This window comes from Saccoglossus kowalevskii, chromosome 14, assembly GCF_978046115.1.
Source record: "Saccoglossus kowalevskii chromosome 14, keSacKowa6.1, whole genome shotgun sequence".
Lineage (NCBI taxonomy): Eukaryota > Metazoa > Hemichordata > Enteropneusta > Harrimaniidae > Saccoglossus > Saccoglossus kowalevskii.
The window spans coordinates 35736713-35763922 of NC_140654.1; the positions used below are offsets into that span (position 1 = coordinate 35736713).

A 27210-nucleotide genomic window follows, 5' to 3' on the forward strand; every position below is an offset into this window, starting at 1 on the left:
CATAGCTGTATAAATGTGACACAACATACATAACTGTATAAATGTGAGACTACATACATAACTGGATAAATGTGACACCACATACATAACTGGATAAATGTGAGATCACATCCATAACTGTATAAATGTGACACCACATACATAACTGTATAAATGTGAGACCACACACATAACTGTATAAATGTGACACCACATACATAACTGTATAAATGTGACACCACACACATAACTGTATAAATGTGAGACTACATACATAACTGTATAAATGTGAGACCACATACATAACTGTAAAAATGTGAGACCACACACATAACTGTATAAATGTGACACCACATATATAACTGCATAAATGTGAGACTACATACATAACTGTATAAATGTGACACCACATACATGACTGGATAAATGTGACACCACATACATAACTGTATAAATGTGAGTCCACATACATAACTGTATAAATGTGATACCACATACATAACTGTATAAATGTGACACCACATACATAACTGTAGAAATGTGAGACTGCATACATAACTGTATAAATGTGACACAACATACATAACTGTATAAATGTGAGACTACATACATAACTGTATAAATGTGACACCACATACATAGCTGTATAAATGTGACACCACATACATAACTGTATAAATGTGACACCACATACATAACTGTATAAATGTGAGACCTCACACAAAACTGTATAAATGTGACACCACACACATAGCTGTATAAATGTGACATCACATACATAACTGTATAAATGTGAGACTACATACATAACTGTATAAATGTGATACCACATACATAACTGTATAAATGTGACACCACATACATGACTGGATAAATGTGACACCACATACATAACTGGATAAATACGAGTCCACATACATGACTGGATAAATGTGACACCACATACATAACTGTATAAATGTGAGTCCACATACATAACTGTATAAATGTGACACCACACACATAACTGTATAAATGTGACACAACATACATAACTGTATAAATGTGAGACTACATACATAACTGTATAAATGTGACACAACATACATAACTGTATAAATGTGAGACTACATACATAACTGGATAAATGTGACACCACATACATAACTGGATAAATGTGAGATCACATCCATAACTGTATAAATGTGACACCACATACATAACTGAATAAATGTGAGACCACACACATAACTGTATAAATGTGACACCACTTACATAACTGTATATATGTGAGACCACACACATAACTGTATAAATGTGACACCACATACATAGCTGGATATAAATGTGGCACCACATACATAACTGAATAAATGTGAGACCACACACATAACTGTATAAATGTGAGACCACATACATAACTATATAAATGTGAGACCACATACATAACTGTATAAATGTGACACCACATACATAACTGTATAAATGTGACACCACATACATAACTGTATAAATGTGACACCACATACATAACTGTATAAATGTGATACCACATACACAGCTGTATAAATGTGACACCACATACATAACTGTATAAATGTGAGACTACATACATAACTGTATAAATGTGATACCACACACATAACTGTATAAATGTGACACCACATACATAACTGGATAAATGTGACACCACATACATAACTGGATAAATGTGAGATCACATCCATAACTGTATAAATGTGACACCACATACATAAATGTATAAATGTGAGACCACACACATAACTGTATAAATGTGACACCACATACATAACTGTATAAATGTGAGACCACACACATAACCGTATAAATGTGACACCACATACATAACAGAATAAATGTGACACCACATACATAACTGGATATATGTGACACCACACACATAACTGTATAAATGTGACACCACATACATAACTGTATAAATGTGACACCACATACATAACTGTATAAATGTGAGACTACATACATAACTGTATAAATGTGACACCACACACATAACTGTATAAATGTGACACCACATACATAACTGTATAAATGTGACACCACACACATAACTGTATAAATGTGAGACTACATACATAACTGTATAAATGTGAGACCACATACATAACTGTAAAAATGTGAGACCACACACATAACTGTATAAATGTGACACCACATACATAACTGCATAAATGTGAGACTACATACATAACTGTATAAATGTGACACCACATACATGACTGGATAAATGTGACACCACATACATAACTGTATAAATGTGAGTCCACATACATAACTGTATAAATGTGACACCACATACATAACTGTATAAATGTGACACCACATACATAACTGTAGAAATGTGAGACTACATACATAACTGTATAAATGTGACACAACATACATAACTGTATAAATGTGAGACTACATACATAACTGTATAAATGTGACACCACATACATAGCTGTATAAATGTGACACCACATACATAACTGTATAAATGTGACACCACATACATAACTGTATAAATGTGAGACCACACACATAACTGTATAAATGTGACACCACATACATAGCTGTATAAATTTGACACCACATACATAACTGTATAAATGTGACACCACATACATAACTGTATAAATGTGAGACCACACACATAACTGTATAAATGTGACACCACATACATAACTGGATAAATGTGACACCACATACATAACTGTATAAATGTGAGACCACACACATAACTGTATAAATGTGACACCACATACATAACTGCATAAATGTGAGACTACATACATAACTGTATAAATGTGACACCACATACATGACTGGATAAATGTGACACCACATACATAACTGTAGAAATGTGAGACTACATACATAACTGCATAAATGTGACACAACATACATAACTGTATAAATGTGAGACTACATACATAACTGTATAAATGTGACACCACATACATAGCTGTATAAATGTGACACCACATACATAACTGTATAAATGTGACACCACATACATAACTGTATAAATGTGACACCACATACATAACTGTATAAATGTGAGACCACACACATAACTGTATAAATGTGACACCACATACATAACTGGATAAATGTGAGATCACATCCATAACTGTATAAATGTGAGACTACATACATAACTGTATAAATGTGACACAACATACATAACTGTATACATGTGAGACTACATACATAACTGGATAAATGTGACACCACATACATAACTGGATAAATGTGAGATCACATCCATAACTGGATAAATGTGAGATCACATCCATAACTGTATAAATGTGACACCACATACATAACTGTATAAATGTGAGACCACACACATAACTGTATAAATGTGACACCACATACATAACTGTATAAATGTGACACCACACACATAACTGTATAAATGTGAGACTACATACATAACTGTATAAATGTGAGACCACATACATAACTGTAAAAATGTGAGACCACACACATAACTGTATAAATGTGACACCACATATATAACTGCATAAATGTGAGACTACATACATAACTGTATAAATGTGACACCACATACATGACTGGATAAATGTGACACCACATACATAACTGTATAAATGTGAGACTACATACATAACTGTATAAATGTGACACCACATACATAACTGTATAAATGTGACACCACACACATAACTGTATAAATGTGACACCACATACATAACTGGATAAATGTGAGACCACATACATAACTGTATAAATGTGAGACCACATACATAACTGTATAAATGTGACACCACATACATAACTGGATTAATGTCAGATCACATCCATAACTGTATAAATGTGACACCACATACATAACTGTATAAATGTGAGACCACACACATAACTGTATAAATGTGACACCACATACATAACTGGATAAATGTGACACCACATACATAACTGGATAAATGTGAGATCACATCCATAACTGTATAAATGTGACACCACATACATAACTGTATAAATGTGAGACCACACACATAACTGTATAAATGTGACACCACATACATAACCGTATAAATGTGACACCACATACATAACTGAATAAATGTGACACCACATACATAACTGGATATATGTGACACCACATACATAACTGTATAAATGTGACACCACATACATAACTGTATAAATGTGACACCACATACATAACTGTATAAATGTGAGACTACATACATAACTGTATAAATGTGAGACCACATACATAACTGTGTAAATGTGAGACCACACACATAACTGTATAAATGTGACACCACATACATAGCTGCATAAATGTGAGACTACATACATAACTGTATAAATGTGACACCACATACATAACTGTATAAATGTGACACCACATACATAACTGTATAAATGTGAGACCACACACATAACTGTATAAATGTGAGACCACATACATAACTGTATAAATGTGACACCACATACATAACTGCATAAATGTGAGACTACATACATAACTTTATAAATGTGAGACCACATACATAACTGTATAAATGTGAGACCACACACATAACTGTATAAATGTGACACCACATACATAACTGTATAAATGTGACACCACATACATAACTGTATAAATGTGAGACCACACACATAACTGTATAAATGTGACACCACATACATAACTGTATAAATGTGACACCACATACATAACTGCATAAATGTGAGACTACATACATAACTTTATAAATGTGAGACCACATACATAACTGTATAAATGTGAGACCACACACATAACTGTATAAATGTGACACCACATACATAACTGCATAAATGTGAGACTACATACATAACTGTATAAATGTGACACCACATACATGACTGGATAAATGTGACACCACATACATAACTGTATAAATGTGACACCACATACATAACTGTAGAAATGTGAGACTACATACATAACTGTATAAATGTGACACAACATACATAACTGTATAAATGTGAGACTACATACATAACTGTATAAATGTGACACCACATACATAGCTGTATAAATGTGACACCACATACATAACTGTATAAATGTGACACCACATACATAACTGTATAAATGTGACACCACATACATAACTGTATAAATGTGAGACCACACACATAACTGTATAAATGTGACACCACATACATAACTGGATAAATGTGAGATCACATCCATAACTGTATAAATGTGAGACTACATACATAACTGTATAAATGTGACACAACATACATAACTGTATACATGTGAGACTACATACATAACTGGATAAATGTGACACCACATACATAACTGGATAAATGTGAGATCACATCCATAACTGGATAAATGTGAGATCACATCCATAACTGTATAAATGTGACACCACATACATAACTGTATAAATGTGAGACCACACACATAACTGTATAAATGTGACACCACATACATAACTGTATAAATGTGACACCACACACATAACTGTATAAATGTGAGACTACATACATAACTGTATAAATGTGAGACCACATACATAACTGTAAAAATGTGAGACCACACACATAACTGTATAAATGTGACACCACATACATAACTGCATAAATGTGAGACTACATACATAACTGTATAAATGTGACACCACATACATGACTGGATAAATGTGACACCACATACATAACTGTATAAATGTGAGTCCACATACATAACTGTATAAATGTGACACCACATACATAACTGTATAAATGTGACACCACATACATAACTGTAGAAATGTGAGACTACATACATAACTGTATAAATGTGACACAACATACATAACTGTATAAATGTGAGACTACATACATAACTGTATAAATGTGACACCACATACATAGCTGTATAAATGTGACACCACATACATAACTGTATAAATGTGACACCACATACATAACTGTATAAATGTGAGACCACACACATAACTGTATAAATGTGACACCACATACATAGCTGTATAAATTTGACACCACATACATAACTGTATAAATGTGACACCACATACATAACTGTATAAATGTGAGACCACACACATAACTGTATAAATGTGACACCACATACATAACTGGATAAATGTGACACCACATACATAACTGGATAAATGTGAGATCACATCCATAACTGTATAAATGTGACACCACATACATAGCTGTATAAATGTGACACAACATACATAACTGTATAAATGTGAGACTACATACATAACTGGATAAATGTGACACCACATACATAACTGGATAAATGTGAGATCACATCCATAACTGTATAAATGTGACACCACATACATAACTGTATAAATGTGAGACCACACACATAACTGTATAAATGTGACACCACATACATAACTGTATAAATGTGACACCACACACATAACTGTATAAATGTGAGACTACATACATAACTGTATAAATGTGAGACCACATACATAACTGTAAAAATGTGAGACCACACACATAACTGTATAAATGTGACACCACATATATAACTGCATAAATGTGAGACTACATACATAACTGTATAAATGTGACACCACATACATGACTGGATAAATGTGACACCACATACATAACTGTATAAATGTGAGACTACATACATAACTGTATAAATGTGACACAACATACATAACTGTATAAATGTGAGACTACATACATAACTGTATAAATGTGACACCACATACATAGCTGTATAAATGTGACACCACATAATAACTGTATAAATGTGACACCACATACATAACTGTATAAATGTGAGACCTCACACAAAACTGTATAAATGTGACACCACATACATAGCTGTATAAATGTGACACCACATACATAACTGTATAAATGTGAGACTACATACATAACTGTATAAATGTGACACCACATACATAACTGTATAAATGTGAGACCACATACATAACTGGATAAATGTGAGATCACATCCATAACTGTATAAATGTGACACCACATACATAGCTGTATAAATGTGACACCACATACATAACTGTATAAATGTGAGACTACATACATAACTGTATAAATGTGACACCACATACATAACTGTATAAATGTGAGACCACACACATAACTGTATAAATGTGACACCACATACATAACTGGATAAATGTGACACCACATACATAACTGGATAAATGTGAGATCACATCCATAACTGTATAAATGTGACACCACATACATAACTGTATAAATGTGACACCACACACATAACTGTATAAATGTGAGACCACATACATAACTATATAAATGTGAGACCACATACATAACTGTATGAATGTGACACCACATCCATAACTGTATAAATGTGACACCACATACATAACTGGATAAATGTGACACCACATACATAACTGGATAAATGTGAGATCACATCCATAACTGTATAAATGTGACACCACATACATAACTGTATAAATGTGAGACCACACACATAACTGTATAAATGTGACACCACATACATAACTGTATAAATGTGAGACCACACACATAACCGTATAAATGTGACACCACATACATAACTGAATAAATGTGACACCACATACATAACTGGATATATGTGACACCACATACATAACTGTATAAATATGACACCACATACATAACTGTATAAATGTGACACCACATACATAACTGTATAAATGTGAGACTACATACATAACTGTATAAATGTGAGACCACATACATAACTGTATAAATGTGAGACCACACACATAACTGTATAAATGTGACACCACATACATAGCTGCATAAATGTGAGACTACATACATAACTGTATAAATGTGACACCACATACATAACTGTATAAATGTGACACCACATACATAACTGTATAAATGTGAGTCCACATACATAACTGTATAAATGTGACACCACACACATAACTGTATAAATGTGACACAACATACATAACTGTATAAATGTGAGACTACATACATAACTGTATAAATGTGACACAACATACATAACTGTATAAATGTGAGACTACATACATAACTGGATAAATGTGACACCACATACATAACTGGATAAATGTGAGATCACATCCATAACTGTATAAATGTGACACCACATACATAACTGAATAAATGTGAGACCACACACATAACTGTATAAATGTGACACCACTTACATAACTGTATATATGTGAGACCACACACATAACTGTATAAATGTGACACCACATACATAGCTGGATATAAATGTGGCACCACATACATAACTGAATAAATGTGAGACCACACACATAACTGTATAAATGTGAGACCACATACATAACTATATAAATGTGAGACCACATACATAACTGTATAAATGTGACACCACATACATAACTGTATAAATGTGACACCACATACATAACTGTATAAATGTGACACCACATACATAACTGTATAAATGTGATACCACATACACAGCTGTATAAATGTGACACCACATACATAACTGTATAAATGTGAGACTACATACATAACTGTATAAATGTGATACCACACACATAACTGTATAAATGTGACACCACATACATAACTGGATAAATGTGACACCACATACATAACTGGATAAATGTGAGATCACATCCATAACTGTATAAATGTGACACCACATACATAAATGTATAAATGTGAGACCACACACATAACTGTATAAATGTGACACCACATACATAACTGTATAAATGTGAGACCACACACATAACCGTATAAATGTGACACCACATACATAACAGAATAAATGTGACACCACATACATAACTGGATATATGTGACACCACACACATAACTGTATAAATGTGACACCACATACATAACTGTATAAATGTGACACCACATACATAACTGTATAAATGTGAGACTACATACATAACTGTATAAATGTGACACCACACACATAACTGTATAAATGTGACACCACATACATAACTGTATAAATGTGACACCACACACATAACTGTATAAATGTGAGACTACATACATAACTGTATAAATGTGAGACCACATACATAACTGTAAAAATGTGAGACCACACACATAACTGTATAAATGTGACACCACATACATAACTGCATAAATGTGAGACTACATACATAACTGTATAAATGTGACACCACATACATGACTGGATAAATGTGACACCACATACATAACTGTATAAATGTGAGTCCACATACATAACTGTATAAATGTGACACCACATACATAACTGTATAAATGTGACACCACATACATAACTGTAGAAATGTGAGACTACATACATAACTGTATAAATGTGACACAACATACATAACTGTATAAATGTGAGACTACATACATAACTGTATAAATGTGACACCACATACATAGCTGTATAAATGTGACACCACATACATAACTGTATAAATGTGACACCACATACATAACTGTATAAATGTGAGACCACACACATAACTGTATAAATGTGACACCACATACATAGCTGTATAAATTTGACACCACATACATAACTGTATAAATGTGACACCACATACATAACTGTATAAATGTGAGACCACACACATAACTGTATAAATGTGACACCACATACATAACTGGATAAATGTGACACCACATACATAACTGTATAAATGTGAGACCACACACATAACTGTATAAATGTGACACCACATACATAACTGCATAAATGTGAGACTACATACATAACTGTATAAATGTGACACCACATACATGACTGGATAAATGTGACACCACATACATAACTGTATAAATGTGACACCACATACATAACTGTAGAAATGTGAGACTACATACATAACTGCATAAATGTGACACAACATACATAACTGTATAAATGTGAGACTACATACATAACTGTATAAATGTGACACCACATACATAGCTGTATAAATGTGACACCACATACATAACTGTATAAATGTGACACCACATACATAACTGTATAAATGTGACACCACATACATAACTGTATAAATGTGAGACCACACACATAACTGTATAAATGTGACACCACATACATAACTGGATAAATGTGAGATCACATCCATAACTGTATAAATGTGAGACTACATACATAACTGTATAAATGTGACACAACATACATAACTGTATACATGTGAGACTACATACATAACTGGATAAATGTGACACCACATACATAACTGGATAAATGTGAGATCACATCCATAACTGGATAAATGTGAGATCACATCCATAACTGTATAAATGTGACACCACATACATAACTGTATAAATGTGAGACCACACACATAACTGTATAAATGTGACACCACATACATAACTGTATAAATGTGACACCACACACATAACTGTATAAATGTGAGACTACATACATAACTGTATAAATGTGAGACCACATACATAACTGTAAAAATGTGAGACCACACACATAACTGTATAAATGTGACACCACATATATAACTGCATAAATGTGAGACTACATACATAACTGTATAAATGTGACACCACATACATGACTGGATAAATGTGACACCACATACATAACTGTATAAATGTGAGACTACATACATAACTGTATAAATGTGACACCACATACATAACTGTATAAATGTGACACCACACACATAACTGTATAAATGTGACACCACATACATAACTGGATAAATGTGAGACCACATACATAACTGTATAAATGTGAGACCACATACATAACTGTATAAATGTGACACCACATACATAACTGGATTAATGTCAGATCACATCCATAACTGTATAAATGTGACACCACATACATAACTGTATAAATGTGAGACCACACACATAACTGTATAAATGTGACACCACATACATAACTGGATAAATGTGACACCACATACATAACTGGATAAATGTGAGATCACATCCATAACTGTATAAATGTGACACCACATACATAACTGTATAAATGTGAGACCACACACATAACTGTATAAATGTGACACCACATACATAACCGTATAAATGTGACACCACATACATAACTGAATAAATGTGACACCACATACATAACTGGATATATGTGACACCACATACATAACTGTATAAATGTGACACCACATACATAACTGTATAAATGTGACACCACATACATAACTGTATAAATGTGAGACTACATACATAACTGTATAAATGTGAGACCACATACATAACTGTGTAAATGTGAGACCACACACATAACTGTATAAATGTGACACCACATACATAGCTGCATAAATGTGAGACTACATACATAACTGTATAAATGTGACACCACATACATAACTGTATAAATGTGACACCACATACATAACTGTATAAATGTGAGACCACACACATAACTGTATAAATGTGAGACCACATACATAACTGTATAAATGTGACACCACATACATAACTGCATAAATGTGAGACTACATACATAACTTTATAAATGTGAGACCACATACATAACTGTATAAATGTGAGACCACACACATAACTGTATAAATGTGACACCACATACATAACTGTATAAATGTGACACCACATACATAACTGTATAAATGTGAGACCACACACATAACTGTATAAATGTGACACCACATACATAACTGTATAAATGTGACACCACATACATAACTGCATAAATGTGAGACTACATACATAACTTTATAAATGTGAGACCACATACATAACTGTATAAATGTGAGACCACACACATAACTGTATAAATGTGACACCACATACATAACTGCATAAATGTGAGACTACATACATAACTGTATAAATGTGACACCACATACATGACTGGATAAATGTGACACCACATACATAACTGTATAAATGTGACACCACATACATAACTGTAGAAATGTGAGACTACATACATAACTGTATAAATGTGACACAACATACATAACTGTATAAATGTGAGACTACATACATAACTGTATAAATGTGACACCACATACATAGCTGTATAAATGTGACACCACATACATAACTGTATAAATGTGACACCACATACATAACTGTATAAATGTGACACCACATACATAACTGTATAAATGTGAGACCACACACATAACTGTATAAATGTGACACCACATACATAACTGGATAAATGTGAGATCACATCCATAACTGTATAAATGTGAGACTACATACATAACTGTATAAATGTGACACAACATACATAACTGTATACATGTGAGACTACATACATAACTGGATAAATGTGACACCACATACATAACTGGATAAATGTGAGATCACATCCATAACTGGATAAATGTGAGATCACATCCATAACTGTATAAATGTGACACCACATACATAACTGTATAAATGTGAGACCACACACATAACTGTATAAATGTGACACCACATACATAACTGTATAAATGTGACACCACACACATAACTGTATAAATGTGAGACTACATACATAACTGTATAAATGTGAGACCACATACATAACTGTAAAAATGTGAGACCACACACATAACTGTATAAATGTGACACCACATACATAACTGCATAAATGTGAGACTACATACATAACTGTATAAATGTGACACCACATACATGACTGGATAAATGTGACACCACATACATAACTGTATAAATGTGAGTCCACATACATAACTGTATAAATGTGACACCACATACATAACTGTATAAATGTGACACCACATACATAACTGTAGAAATGTGAGACTACATACATAACTGTATAAATGTGACACAACATACATAACTGTATAAATGTGAGACTACATACATAACTGTATAAATGTGACACCACATACATAGCTGTATAAATGTGACACCACATACATAACTGTATAAATGTGACACCACATACATAACTGTATAAATGTGAGACCACACACATAACTGTATAAATGTGACACCACATACATAGCTGTATAAATTTGACACCACATACATAACTGTATAAATGTGACACCACATACATAACTGTATAAATGTGAGACCACACACATAACTGTATAAATGTGACACCACATACATAACTGGATAAATGTGACACCACATACATAACTGGATAAATGTGAGATCACATCCATAACTGTATAAATGTGACACCACATACATAGCTGTATAAATGTGACACAACATACATAACTGTATAAATGTGAGACTACATACATAACTGGATAAATGTGACACCACATACATAACTGGATAAATGTGAGATCACATCCATAACTGTATAAATGTGACACCACATACATAACTGTATAAATGTGAGACCACACACATAACTGTATAAATGTGACACCACATACATAACTGTATAAATGTGACACCACACACATAACTGTATAAATGTGAGACTACATACATAACTGTATAAATGTGAGACCACATACATAACTGTAAAAATGTGAGACCACACACATAACTGTATAAATGTGACACCACATATATAACTGCATAAATGTGAGACTACATACATAACTGTATAAATGTGACACCACATACATGACTGGATAAATGTGACACCACATACATAACTGTATAAATGTGAGACTACATACATAACTGTATAAATGTGACACAACATACATAACTGTATAAATGTGAGACTACATACATAACTGTATAAATGTGACACCACATACATAGCTGTATAAATGTGACACCACATAATAACTGTATAAATGTGACACCACATACATAACTGTATAAATGTGAGACCTCACACAAAACTGTATAAATGTGACACCACATACATAGCTGTATAAATGTGACACCACATACATAACTGTATAAATGTGAGACTACATACATAACTGTATAAATGTGACACCACATACATAACTGTATAAATGTGAGACCACATACATAACTGGATAAATGTGAGATCACATCCATAACTGTATAAATGTGACACCACATACATAGCTGTATAAATGTGACACCACATACATAACTGTATAAATGTGAGACTACATACATAACTGTATAAATGTGACACCACATACATAACTGTATAAATGTGAGACCACACACATAACTGTATAAATGTGACACCACATACATAACTGGATAAATGTGACACCACATACATAACTGGATAAATGTGAGATCACATCCATAACTGTATAAATGTGACACCACATACATAACTGTATAAATGTGACACCACACACATAACTGTATAAATGTGAGACCACATACATAACTATATAAATGTGAGACCACATACATAACTGTATGAATGTGACACCACATCCATAACTGTATAAATGTGACACCACATACATAACTGGATAAATGTGACACCACATACATAACTGGATAAATGTGAGATCACATCCATAACTGTATAAATGTGACACCACATACATAACTGTATAAATGTGAGACCACACACATAACTGTATAAATGTGACACCACATACATAACTGTATAAATGTGAGACCACACACATAACCGTATAAATGTGACACCACATACATAACTGAATAAATGTGACACCACATACATAACTGGATATATGTGACACCACATACATAACTGTATAAATATGACACCACATACATAACTGTATAAATGTGACACCACATACATAACTGTATAAATGTGAGACTACATACATAACTGTATAAATGTGAGACCACATACATAACTGTATAAATGTGAGACCACACACATAACTGTATAAATGTGACACCACATACATAGCTGCATAAATGTGAGACTACATACATAACTGTATAAATGTGACACCACATACATAACTGTATAAATGTGACACCACATACATAACTGTATAAATGTGAGACCACACACATAACTGTATAAATGTGACACCACATACATAACTGCATAAATGTGAGACTACATACATAACTGTATAAATGTGACACCACATACATGACTGGATAAATGTGACACCACATACATAACTGTATAAATGTGAGTCCACATACATAACTGTATAAATGTGACACCACATACATAACTGTAGAAATGTGAGACTACATACATAACTGTATAAATGTGACACAACATACATAACTGTATAAATGTGAGACTACATACATAACTGTATAAATGTGACACCACATACATAACTGTATAAATGTGAGACCACATACATAACTGTATAAATGTGACACCACATACATAACTGTATAAATGTGAGACCACACACATAACTGTATAAATGAGACACCACATACATAACTGTATAAATGTGACACCGCATACATAACTGTATAAATGTGACACCACATACATAACTGTAGAAATGTGAGACTACATACATAACTGTATAAATGTGACACAACATACATAACTATAAATGTGAGACTACATACATAACTGTATAAATGTGACACCACATACATAGCTGTATAAATGTGACACCACATACATAACTGTATAAATGTGAGACCACATACATAACTGTATAAATGTAACACCACATACATAACTATATAAATGTGAGACCACACACATAACTGTATAAATGTGACACCACATATATAACTGGATAAATGTGACACCACATACATAACTGGATAAATGTGAGATCACATCCATAACTGTATAAATGTGACACCACATACATAACTGTATAAATGTGAGACCACACACATAACTGTATAAATGTGACACCACATACATAGCTGTATAAATGTGACACCACATACATAACTGTATAAATGTGACACCACATACATAACTGAATAAATGTGAGACCACATACATAACTGTATAAATGTGACACCACATACATAGCTGTACAAATGTGACACCACATACATAACTGTATAAATGTGAGACTACATACATAACTGTATAAATGTGACACCACATACATAACTGTATAAATGTGAGACCACACACATAACTGTATAAATGTGACACCACATACATAACTGGATAAATGTGACACCACATACATAACTGGATAAATGTGAGATCACATCCATAACTGTATAAATGTGACACCACATACATAACTGAATATATGTGACACCACATACATAACTGTATAAATGTGACACCACATACATAACTGTATAAATGTGAGACTACATACATAACTGTATAAATGTGACACCACATACATAACTGTATAAATGTGAGACCACACACACAACAGTATAAATGTGAGACCACATACATAACTGGATATATGTGGCACCACATACATAACTGGATATATGTGACACCACACACATAACTGTATAAATGTGGCACCACATACATAACTGAATAAATGTGACACCACATTACATAACTGAATAAATGTGACACCACATACATAACTGAATAAATGTGACACCACATACATAACTGGATATATGTGACAACACATACATAACTGGATAAATGTGACACCCCATAGTATTTTCATTTGAAGCTCAAAATTGTACCTGAATAACAGTTTGAACAAAGATCAAATTTCAATAGTTTACTTTTCAAAAGATTGAGCTCCCACACCATAAAATGGTCAATTATTAATACCTGCTAAAAATTGCATACGTTCTGTTTCTTCAACAACTTCAGCCAAGTCTCTGTAAGCCATTTTATTTTTACCCTCAGTTTCTTTTTTATAGGCATTCAGAGCAAGATCAGCAACAAACAGTTCCTATATAGAAAACAAATTACATAATAAGATAATATGGGATGTTTAAGATAAATGTATGCATAAGAGTGACGACTAATATTCAACTGATGGGTTTGAGAACTCTCAACCGATTAAATTATGCAGGCCTCAAAAGTTTATCAAAAACTTTAATCTGTGGTTTAATCTGTTGAGCATTCCCACATCCTCACATCCCAAATTTAGTGTTTTTTTAGCAATGGTATGTATCTAGATAGATATAAAAAAAATACCTTATTTATGAAAATGTAATTTATTAGCATACATGTATTTCAACCCAAATCTTATTCACATTATACATGTAGCATTGTTTGTACTTAACAAGCTTGTCTGCAATAGTTCTCTAGATTAATGAAATCATATGGCGTTATATGGCAATGTGATATGTTAGTAATATCTTGTCAGATGCTTTCATGATAGTCCTGGTTGCATGTTTGTATCTCCTGCAGTGCTTAATAAATTATAATAATGCATATAATTGAGGTCACATGACTCTCACACCATTATTATTGACTATTTGCTGCTACATTGAAATTTAAAACCCCAGTTTTAAAAGCAAATTCTTACTATTATTGTATTGCCCATTCAGTATACAGTTTGGTTCTAACTTGTTCCCATGGTTCAAATGCATACAAATAAAATAATTATCATCTAAGGATTGCAAGCTAAAAAGAATCAGACCTGTGCATAATCTGTAGCTGTATCATTGAAATGTGTTGATTGGTTCTTGAAAAACAACTGAAAAACCCTAAGATGGCTAATGAAAATGTAAAAAACAGATTGCAAAAATAAAAAAAAACATGCACAGCACAGTCCCTGTTAGTTGTAGTAGTAATAATATATATGGATCCAGAAGCTGATGCTTGATTACGATGATTTTTTAAGATTAAAATGGTTAACATTTAGTCATCTTGTATCTGATCATCAAACAAGTACTTGTCCACACTGAAAGATATAGCTCTAGAACCACATTCATTAAAACAAAATGAACGGCAGTCAGCCATTTTTAATTTGACTTGAAAAAAAAATGATGTGCATCAACAACCAATATCTAACAATTTTGAACGAAATCCATCCATAAATGACCAGAAATGTTTGATTTCAGTACAAAAATTGTGAAAACAATTTGATGTGCATATGTATAATATTACGTATGATGTATGTGTGAAGTTTAAATCTAATTGGTCCAGGCATGTCTAAAATATAGGTCCAGACCACACACAGAGGTCAATCCATAAGTCCCTTAAAAAACAATCAGGTCCACACATTATTCCATAGTATATATTTACCAAGTTTAATTGAAATCTTTTGAATGGCACTTGAGATACAAGCTACAGATTGCAAGTTAAACTAATTTCAGAGAATACCTGTACAAACATTCATTGAAATTGTTGGTGATAAAAAACAATGGGAAATCAAAGAAAGCTTAGAAAGAACTCCTGTGTGCTGAGAGTATTGGAGACAAGAGACAAATTTATGTAACAGAACATCTATGTACTAAGTTTCATATAAATGAGATTAGAACCAAAAAATTATAAATTATTATGCTAATTATGGAAATAATAGATTTTAACCCAAAACTAATCAGGTTTGCACATTGACCTAGAGCATCTATGTACATCTATGTGATGAATCATACTTGATATATCAGTGTAAAAGCTGAAAAGTAACTAATTATGCAAATTAGCTGATTAATGCACAAATATTCACCCCAAAACCAATCTAGACTCAGCATATGCTAGAGAATCATCAGGGTTCTCACCACGCTGGTTGGCAGTGGTCGGCCCCGACCGGCACTCAAAATTAGCAACCACCACGGAAATGCTTCCGACCAGAACTATTGTCCTATTGTTATTATAATTATGTACCGACCGACACGCATCCTGTCAGTTGTGGATTATAATTTGTAAACAATAGACCTAGTCACATGATACGTAGCGGCTAGTCAATTTTGTGAAATTATCTTCTCTTTGTTTGTAAGTAAATACTTTCTGCAATAGACACAGTCTTTAGATTGAAAGCTAAAATTCTTTCAAAATCAATATAACCCCGATATAACATGGTCAAAGCGAGTTCACAATCTGACAGTTTACGCTACTCAAGAAAAACAATCAATGTGTTTATTGCGTGATTTGGTAAAACACATTTGAACTGTTATCATCGCGATTCATGTAAAAACTCTTCTTTCAAGACCTATTTTACCTTTTAAAAATTGCTAATCACCTCTTTCGATAACCATCGTGCAGTTTTCAACTGAAATCCATGTTAACACATCGTGCTACGACTCGCTTGACTTCCGCAATGTAATTTTTATGATCACTACCATTCGGAAAACTTCGGATTCTACCGGCATTACCATGCGGCATTCTGATTGGTTAATGGAATTATTGACCCATCGGGTCGAAGGACACATGCCGGCCAACTAATACGTCACAAACATCATGGCGGGCTGTGTTTTTACCAAAGCAGTCAAGTGATCAAAAATATCCACTCCCAATAAAACTAAGTAAAATTTTACTTTTATTTCTTATAAAAAAAAATGAAGTAACATTTTTTGCTTGGCATCATGACTGAGTAAGAGGAATTATTGGTATAATCGGTGTATAACATCGCGAAGTAAGTTATGTTTTATTTGTTCGTTCATTACTGTGAATATATACGTTTTAGAAATTGAAGGTACGAATAATAAATTACAATACTCCAAATAATTACGTGGTCGATTTTTTGAATAAATAAGATTGTGAAAATATTCCTAGCTGAAACGTTTCAAATGCGTTTTATTTAACTTTTTACAATAGACATTAATATTGCAACAATAATTTATTTGTTTCTGTTTTTTAGTCTGCAGCATTTAACATTTCGAATATATTTAATTTTTAAATTCAAACTCTTCTAAATTGTGAAACATAATGTCGAATTCCAAAAATATTTGCACTGCGACCAAACTCATTAATATTCATATAGCTCATTAATATTCATGACCAACCGGCACTCACGTTGGGCTGGCGAGATCCCTGACTGAATCAATGTACCAAGTTTCATTGAAATGTGATGATTCGTACTTGATATATCAGTGAAGAACTGAAAATCAACTAATTAAGCAAATTAGGTGATTAATATGCACAAATATTTACTCCAAAACAATGGATCTCTGCATAGAGAATATCTATGTTCAAAGTTTCATTGGAATGTGATGATTACTACTTGAGATATCAAAAGCAGAAAAATAATTAATTATGCAAATTAGGTAACTAATATTTACTGATATTACCCTAAAAACTACCAGGTCTATGCAGTGTCTTATGACATCTAAGTACCAAGTTTCATTGAAATATGATGATTAGTACTTGAGATATCAGTGGAAAAGCTGAAAATTGACTTATCATTATGCAAATTAGCTAATTAATATGAACAGATTTTTACCTAAAACTAATCAAATCTGTGCATCTATGTACCAAGTTTCATCAAAATCTAATGAATGGCTCTTTAGATATCAATGGCATAGTCATGGAACAGCTAAAAATTAGCTAATTATCATGCCAATTAGGTAATTAATATGCATGAATTTCAATCAAAACCTAATCAAATCTGCGCATCAGCCCAAAGCATCTATGCACCAAGTTTCATTAAAAACCAACATACGGTTCATTAGATATCAGTGGAGCGGACGAACACATACACACATACAGAGAGTGTAACTGCAAAGACTTCCATTGTGTGCTTTGCACACAGGACTCAGTGAGTCAGCCATTTTGAAAAAGAATATAAAACAAATGCAATGATGTATAATGTAGATGTAAAATTTGATTGTGATCAGTCAATGTATGCAGAGACATGGCTCTAGAACAGCATTTGCTATTTTAAAACCAATTGAGAATACATTATGGTACATTGTATACATGTATATATATGTACAATGTATGCATTTTTAATTTTAAAATGGCCTCAATTCAGCAATCCTGAGTCTGATTGTTGAACAAATTAAGGTGCATACATGTGACATCATGTATGATGTGTATATAAAGTTTGAACATAATCAGTCAAGGCACGTCAGAGATACAGCTTTAGAACCACATTTAGTAAAACATAATAGCCAGTGTTCGGCCATTTTGAATCAGATCTGAAAAACAAATATCATGGACATCCATAATGTCCAATGTACATGTATGTAAATGTATCAAGTTTAAATGAAATCCATCCATACATGACTGTGTCTGAACAGGGACTAAATTGGTGTGCGCCTGTAACCGAATACATGTATGTATGTCTATTTAAATTTGAATACCAATTGGCCTAGTCATCTCAGAGCAGCAGCTGCTAACACATCAAACATGAGGATTTAACGCTTGGTCAGTTGGCCATACTGAATAAAATCTCACAAATTTTTTTTGGAAAAGATTTATTTTTTAATGGAAACTGGCACAGACTCATATGTCCATTGAGACTCTATACTAAATAATTGATGCAATATCTTTTCTTTTCATTGCATGGCAAAAGTGAGTATTAAAGTATTAAACAAAATATTACTACATGCAATGTATTAATCTCAATGTCATGAATTGCATAAAAGTTCCTAAAGAATAATAGAAGATGAAACAGAAAAGGTAATTTCATTCACAAGAAACTTGCATATTTGTGTGAATTATAGCTTTGATCTAAATCATCTTAGTCATCTCCGAGATGCAGCTCTGGAAATAGCAAATTTTAAGTCCAAATTGGCGACCAGTCGGCAATTTTTTTCAGAACGTTAAATAAAAAAAAAAATACATCTGTAGGATGTATTGTCTTTGTATATAGTTTGAATGAGATTGGTCATTGAGTATCTTACGAGGGGTGTTCAATAAGTAATGCCCCTGACCCACTTCCAGTTGTCCGATCTAGATATCTTATGAGGGGTGTTCAATAAGTAATGCCCCTGACCCACTTCCAGTTGTCCGATCTAGATATCTTATGAGGGGTGTTCAATAAGTAATGCCCCTGACCCACTTCCAGTTGTCCGATCTAGATATCTTATGAGGGGTGTTCAATAAGTAATGCCCCTGACCCACTTCCAGTTGTCCGATCTAGATGAAATTGTACATCTCTATATGTTATGTTGCAAAAATCAGCTCTGAACTAATTGTGGTTTCTGATTTACAGGTGTAAACTGAGTCCAGTCTTCTCACCAGACTGCGGGGTCCCACAATTGAGCAATGTCTTGCAATATACGCAACCCATTTCAAGCCCAATAGCCGCCACGAGCAAGCCAAAACCCCAGAGAACTTTATTGAATCTTGGAATTTGCCGGAACATGATGCTCAAAATATCAGCGATGGACTGAAAATCCAGGTGATTGAATCAGTACCTTTAGAAAATGCTAGTGTTCCAGCACACACGCAAAATGCCAATGGTATTGAGTCTGGTAGCATAGCGGTGACTGTGGGGAGTGTCACTAATAATGAAGCCAAGGAACATCAACGATTTCAGCGAAGTTGATTAACAACTCATCCATGGCTGAAATACAGGGATGATGAACATTTGATGTACTGTAGTTGGTGTATATTTTCAAAAAATAATACTGCTATGACACGGGGAAGTAATAATTTCAAAACTAATAGTAATGGAATAAACATGTGTTAAACTAATGTGTGATGACTTTATGATTATTTATAAATGTTACCCGGTAACTCAATAAGGGCTGCAATTTCACCTTGACGCAATTTTATTTACCCATTAATGGTTACACCATGGAAATTTTCATCCTTTGACAGGTAGGTGGACATTTCCCTAAACCAATTTGGCCCCATTTTATAATTTATGACCCTGCTTTTTTCAAACGATGGGCCTTTATGGCCCCACAAAAACATAATCTGGTGAGAACACTGTGAGTCAGGTGTGAAATGGAGGCCAGTCGAGTGCCAAGCTCACTGCGTTTTTTGTATTTGAAAGAACGCACACCAAAGGAGACTTTTGATGAAATGAAAGAAACTTGTGGTGATGATGCCTCATCATATGACCTTGTAAAACACTGGCATCATGATTCAAACATAGCCGTAGGTCTGTGGAAACAGCTCCCAGTCCGGTCGTCCCTCTTCTGCCATTGATGAGGCTTCTGTTCGTCAAGTTGAGGCAGCCATTTTGGAAGATTGATGCATTACTGTTCACCAAATAGCCCAAGAGGTCAAGATTAGTACAGGGTCTGTGGAAACTATCATTCCTGACCATTTGCATATGCATAAGGTGTCTGCCAGATGGATTCCCAGGTTGCCTACACCTTTCCAGAAGCAAGAACACATCGAGAGCTTGAAGATGAATTTGGAGATGTGCCAAGAAGATGAGTCAAAGTTTGTCAAAAGACTGATTACACAGGATGAAACTTGGGTCCATCACTATGATCAAGAGACCAAAGCCCAGTCAATGCAGTGGAAGCACTTGGACTTACCACCTCCAAAGAAGTCAAGGGTGCAGCCCTCCGCTGGCAAGGTCATGCTCACAGTCTTCTGAGACTAGGACGGAGTAACGATGACAGATTTCCTGGCAAAGGGTACCACAATTACAGGAGTCTATTACGCTTCACTATTGATGAAATTAAGAGAAGCTATTAAAATCAAGAGGCGGGGCAAGATCAGCAAAGGTATCCTCTTCCTGCAGGACAACGCTCTGGTCCACAACTCGCATGTCACCATATCAGAAGCACGGGCGTGTGGCTATGAAATCCTCCCCATCCCCCTTACTCTCCTGACCTTGCACCCTCTGACTTTCATCTCTTCCCAGCCATAAAGTTGTTTTTGAAAGGAAAGCGTTTCCCAGATGATGCAGCCTTGATTTCTGAAGTTACGATGTCGTTGGATGACCAATCTGGGGTGTTCTACAAAAACGATGTTTAGAGCTGCATCAAACGATGGGAGAAATGCATAACTCTGGGTGGTTCCTATGTAGAGAAAAACTAATAACTGTGCCAAGTTTCATTAATCTCCTGCTATGGCAAATGGGTCATAGGTATTACTTATTGAACGCCCCTCATAGATTGGGCCAACAACACATTACCACCAGCCTCACAAATATGAAATTTGGCTTTCAGCATGTATGAGCCAATTAAGTTTGAGAATTCCTCAATGGTTTGTTACAATGTAAAATTGGACTCCTGAGATGCTGTCACACCTTTAATATTATTTTACCTTTCCAGTGAGTTGTGAGAACATAATCATGGTTTAGCTACAAATGTGAAAAATGACTTATAAGTTAGTTTACACAGAATATATTTCCTTATTAAGTGCTAGTCATTCACTAACTAGAAAGAAATCAAAAAATATAACATTAGTGGAATTAACGTTGCTAATTCACATAGAACAAGACATGAAATGTCACAGTCCCCGTTATTTGATTATAAGTGGGTACAACTCATCATAAAGTGATTTCCCATAATCTAGTTTTGTACTGACAACTAAAAACTTCCACTGACCCATGTTCAGAATCTCAGAGTACACAAGTGCAACAAAACTATTTGTCATACATGTATACTTGCTCAAGAAACTGCATTCATAAATCTGAGTGAAACTACATGACTTCTTTGTTAATCAGGTCTCAGTATATTACCAGGACCTGGGTTTGTTTCAACATCACCACTGGGCATCAGAATCATTCTCATGTTGTCAAATACAATTTGTTATTAATACAGTAAGGTTTATTATTTAAAATGTATTCATTGTACATCGAACAACATCTGTTAATTTAAACAATTGTAAAAGCTATGTTTTCAGAGCAAGTACATGTAATAATTAAGGAAGCCAGTAAAGGTTGGTCTGCTCATAACCTTCAATGGAGAAGTAACAATAATTGTTTGAAATCTTTTTAGTGCAGTGATATTATTGCATTTCAATCATTATTAATGGGTATAAAATACTGTAAACCATTTAATTTTCACTTCTAGATATATTCAGGATTCTATGAAATTTCAATAAAGTCCCTGACACTCCATGTTGTAGGAACCCAGAAAAAAATTGCCTTGCGAAATTGAAGCAGTACACAGCACCACTGTAAAAAAAAAAAAATGAGTATTGTTAAAGATATACACATGTGGATTCATAAAACATACCGGTACATGTATGTACCAATCTGAGTGGTTCTAGAGATTAGTATCACAAGATTTTACTCTCCGTGATTCAATATCAGTCCTATGTATAACGCTGTGTTGATCAGGCGAACTAATTGACAATGGCCCTACAGGTATCGCTATGCAATCACAGTAGTTTTGTATTCTTCTTGCATTTCGACCATGGAAAAATAATTGTTTTTGAGAGTGGCCGAATTATTAGAAGAAAAACAGAAACTATTTTTTTTAGTACAAATTCTAGTAACTGAAATGCAGGATTGGAAAAAAACAAGACAATACGCAAGGTTGATAAACCTTCAGCAAGCACTCCTGAAATTTCAGATCATTGGTACCATGTTTTTGGACACATTCAATGACCTGATACATAAAACCACATTTTTTATTGCTCAATCACTTGACCCTGTATGACACGAGATCACAAGCTTCTATCATAAAATTGGGTTATTTATTTGATGTAACGAAACATGCATTCACAGCAGACGGAAATTCGTTTGAGATGTTACTGGATTTTTGTATTCATTTTTCCATTTCAACCACCATCATCACTTAGTAAGCTGAGATCGCACATTGGGATACTGACTGTGCATAAATGCGCAGTGTAGTGCCACCAGAAGACAGATTGTTAGAGAATATTTTGCACCATTACGCCATTTTAAATATTATATTAATTCACAGAAACAAAATAAAGATTTTCAATAACATACAAGTTGATGATTGTATGGCAATTACATGGCTTCACCAGTTTTACTTTGAAAGACGTTGGAGACAGATAACAGAAAGGGGCTACATGGCTACATCTTTTTTTTTTTGAATGATTTTTTAATTTTACAAATGTCTATTTCAGAGCAACAGAAACAAAAACAAATGTGTAGGTAGGCATTTTAACAATTGCTCAATTAATATTGAATGAAAATGTCATTACCAGTATAAATCATTCTGTTCAAACAATTAAAAATAAGATCACATTTAATTTAGTCAGTTTTCATAATGAAATACATAATAACATGTATGTACTTATAAATTTGAATAAGGTTTAACAGCCTTTTCATTTAGTGCCAGTTTATAAACCATAAAACCTCTGGTTTAGGTGTCACACTCAGAGAAGAGTGAAAGGCCTTTGGTTTATAGGCATCGCAAAATGTTGGAATTGAATCCCCCCCAAAAAATTCACATAATGTAATATGCATTATTTTTTTATAATTTTGTTGATAACAAAAAGTAAAGTATGTTCTAAAATAAGTTTTGAATAAATACAAACACAAATACATTGCTTAATGGTTAGTACCGTGCCGGTAGCAAATGATCACGGTAGCACAATCCAGTCATTCTGTGTTTCGCAAGTGAATAACTTACTTGTTTTCGAAGTATTGAAATTGTTGATTATTATTCAGTAATGATTATAATAACGCACAAAAATGTAATTCGTTGAATTTTTATGAATTGGAAGTAATATTCAACTTAGTTTCATCGTAAACGAATGATTTCGATCGAACATAAATGCTCGATGTGAGACGATATCCGCCATGTTTTCAATACACGTGGCTCATTTAAATATGTTAATGACGGTTCAGTGACCTCGTGGTGAACGCAACACAGTACTGTAGAGATTCACCGATGTTGTAGCAAGATCTTTATGCTTTGATTTTGACGGGGAAAACTGCATGATTTTTTTTATAAATCAAACAATTAGTTGTTTTCAAAAAATAATCTGAGCATTCAAAGAATAATTTAACATTGTTCACAGAAATAACAGCTCATTGTCGAAACAAAGCTTACCCATTCAGGCTATTAACAATAAACATCATACTCTTGAATAGGTGTCAATGACTACAATAATATATAAATTAGACTCTTTTAGGCGTCAGGAGAGAATGAAATATAAAAAATGTAAAAAAAAAAAAACTGCCGAAAAAAAGCAGGGCGATTTTATGGTCCGTTGCAGACTACTGAACCGACCGACCATACACTTGTTGTCACTGTACATCCACCATGTTGAATCGCAATAGATCGGCAAAATCTTCATTACAACTAACAGTTTAATGCTCACAACATAAAAAATACGAATATAATCTTAGGCAACCTACTATTATATAATGAATAAATTGATTGACACATCGAACTAGTTTCGTAGATTTGAGACAATTGTTTGCTTTTTTGACTTTTCACAAGAGTATATAGCTGGCAATCATCATAATATTCACGTCCATACGTCACGGAATGTACACCAATCGTACCCCAATATACATTCAATTTTGCTGAAACTGGAGAACTTACCTTTGCAAACACGTCTCTTATGCCGCCTTCATGAAGTTCTTGAAATCAAATAAAGTTACTAGTTCTTCTAGTAACTAGTGAATGAGACCACTGAGCCGAACAGAATACATGTATAAACAGCACTATAATAAATTGCACGCAATGGAGAAATCACGTGCCCTAATAACAGCAGCGTTACTCACAGATCTATTCTACTGTAAAATA

General features: G+C 33.7%; 1 protein-coding gene across 1 annotated transcript in view; it reads right to left on the reverse strand.

Moving 5' to 3' along the window:
- LOC144361669 (chromatin accessibility complex protein 1-like) overlaps positions 1–27210 on the reverse strand; it is a 77697-nt gene that overhangs the window by 31318 nt on the left and 19169 nt on the right. Inside the window, exon 2 of the mRNA XM_085507749.1 lies at positions 16502–16625. Within this exon, the coding sequence (XP_085363875.1) occupies positions 16502–16625 (124 nt within the window). The remainder of the gene's footprint in view (positions 1–16501; positions 16626–27210) is intronic.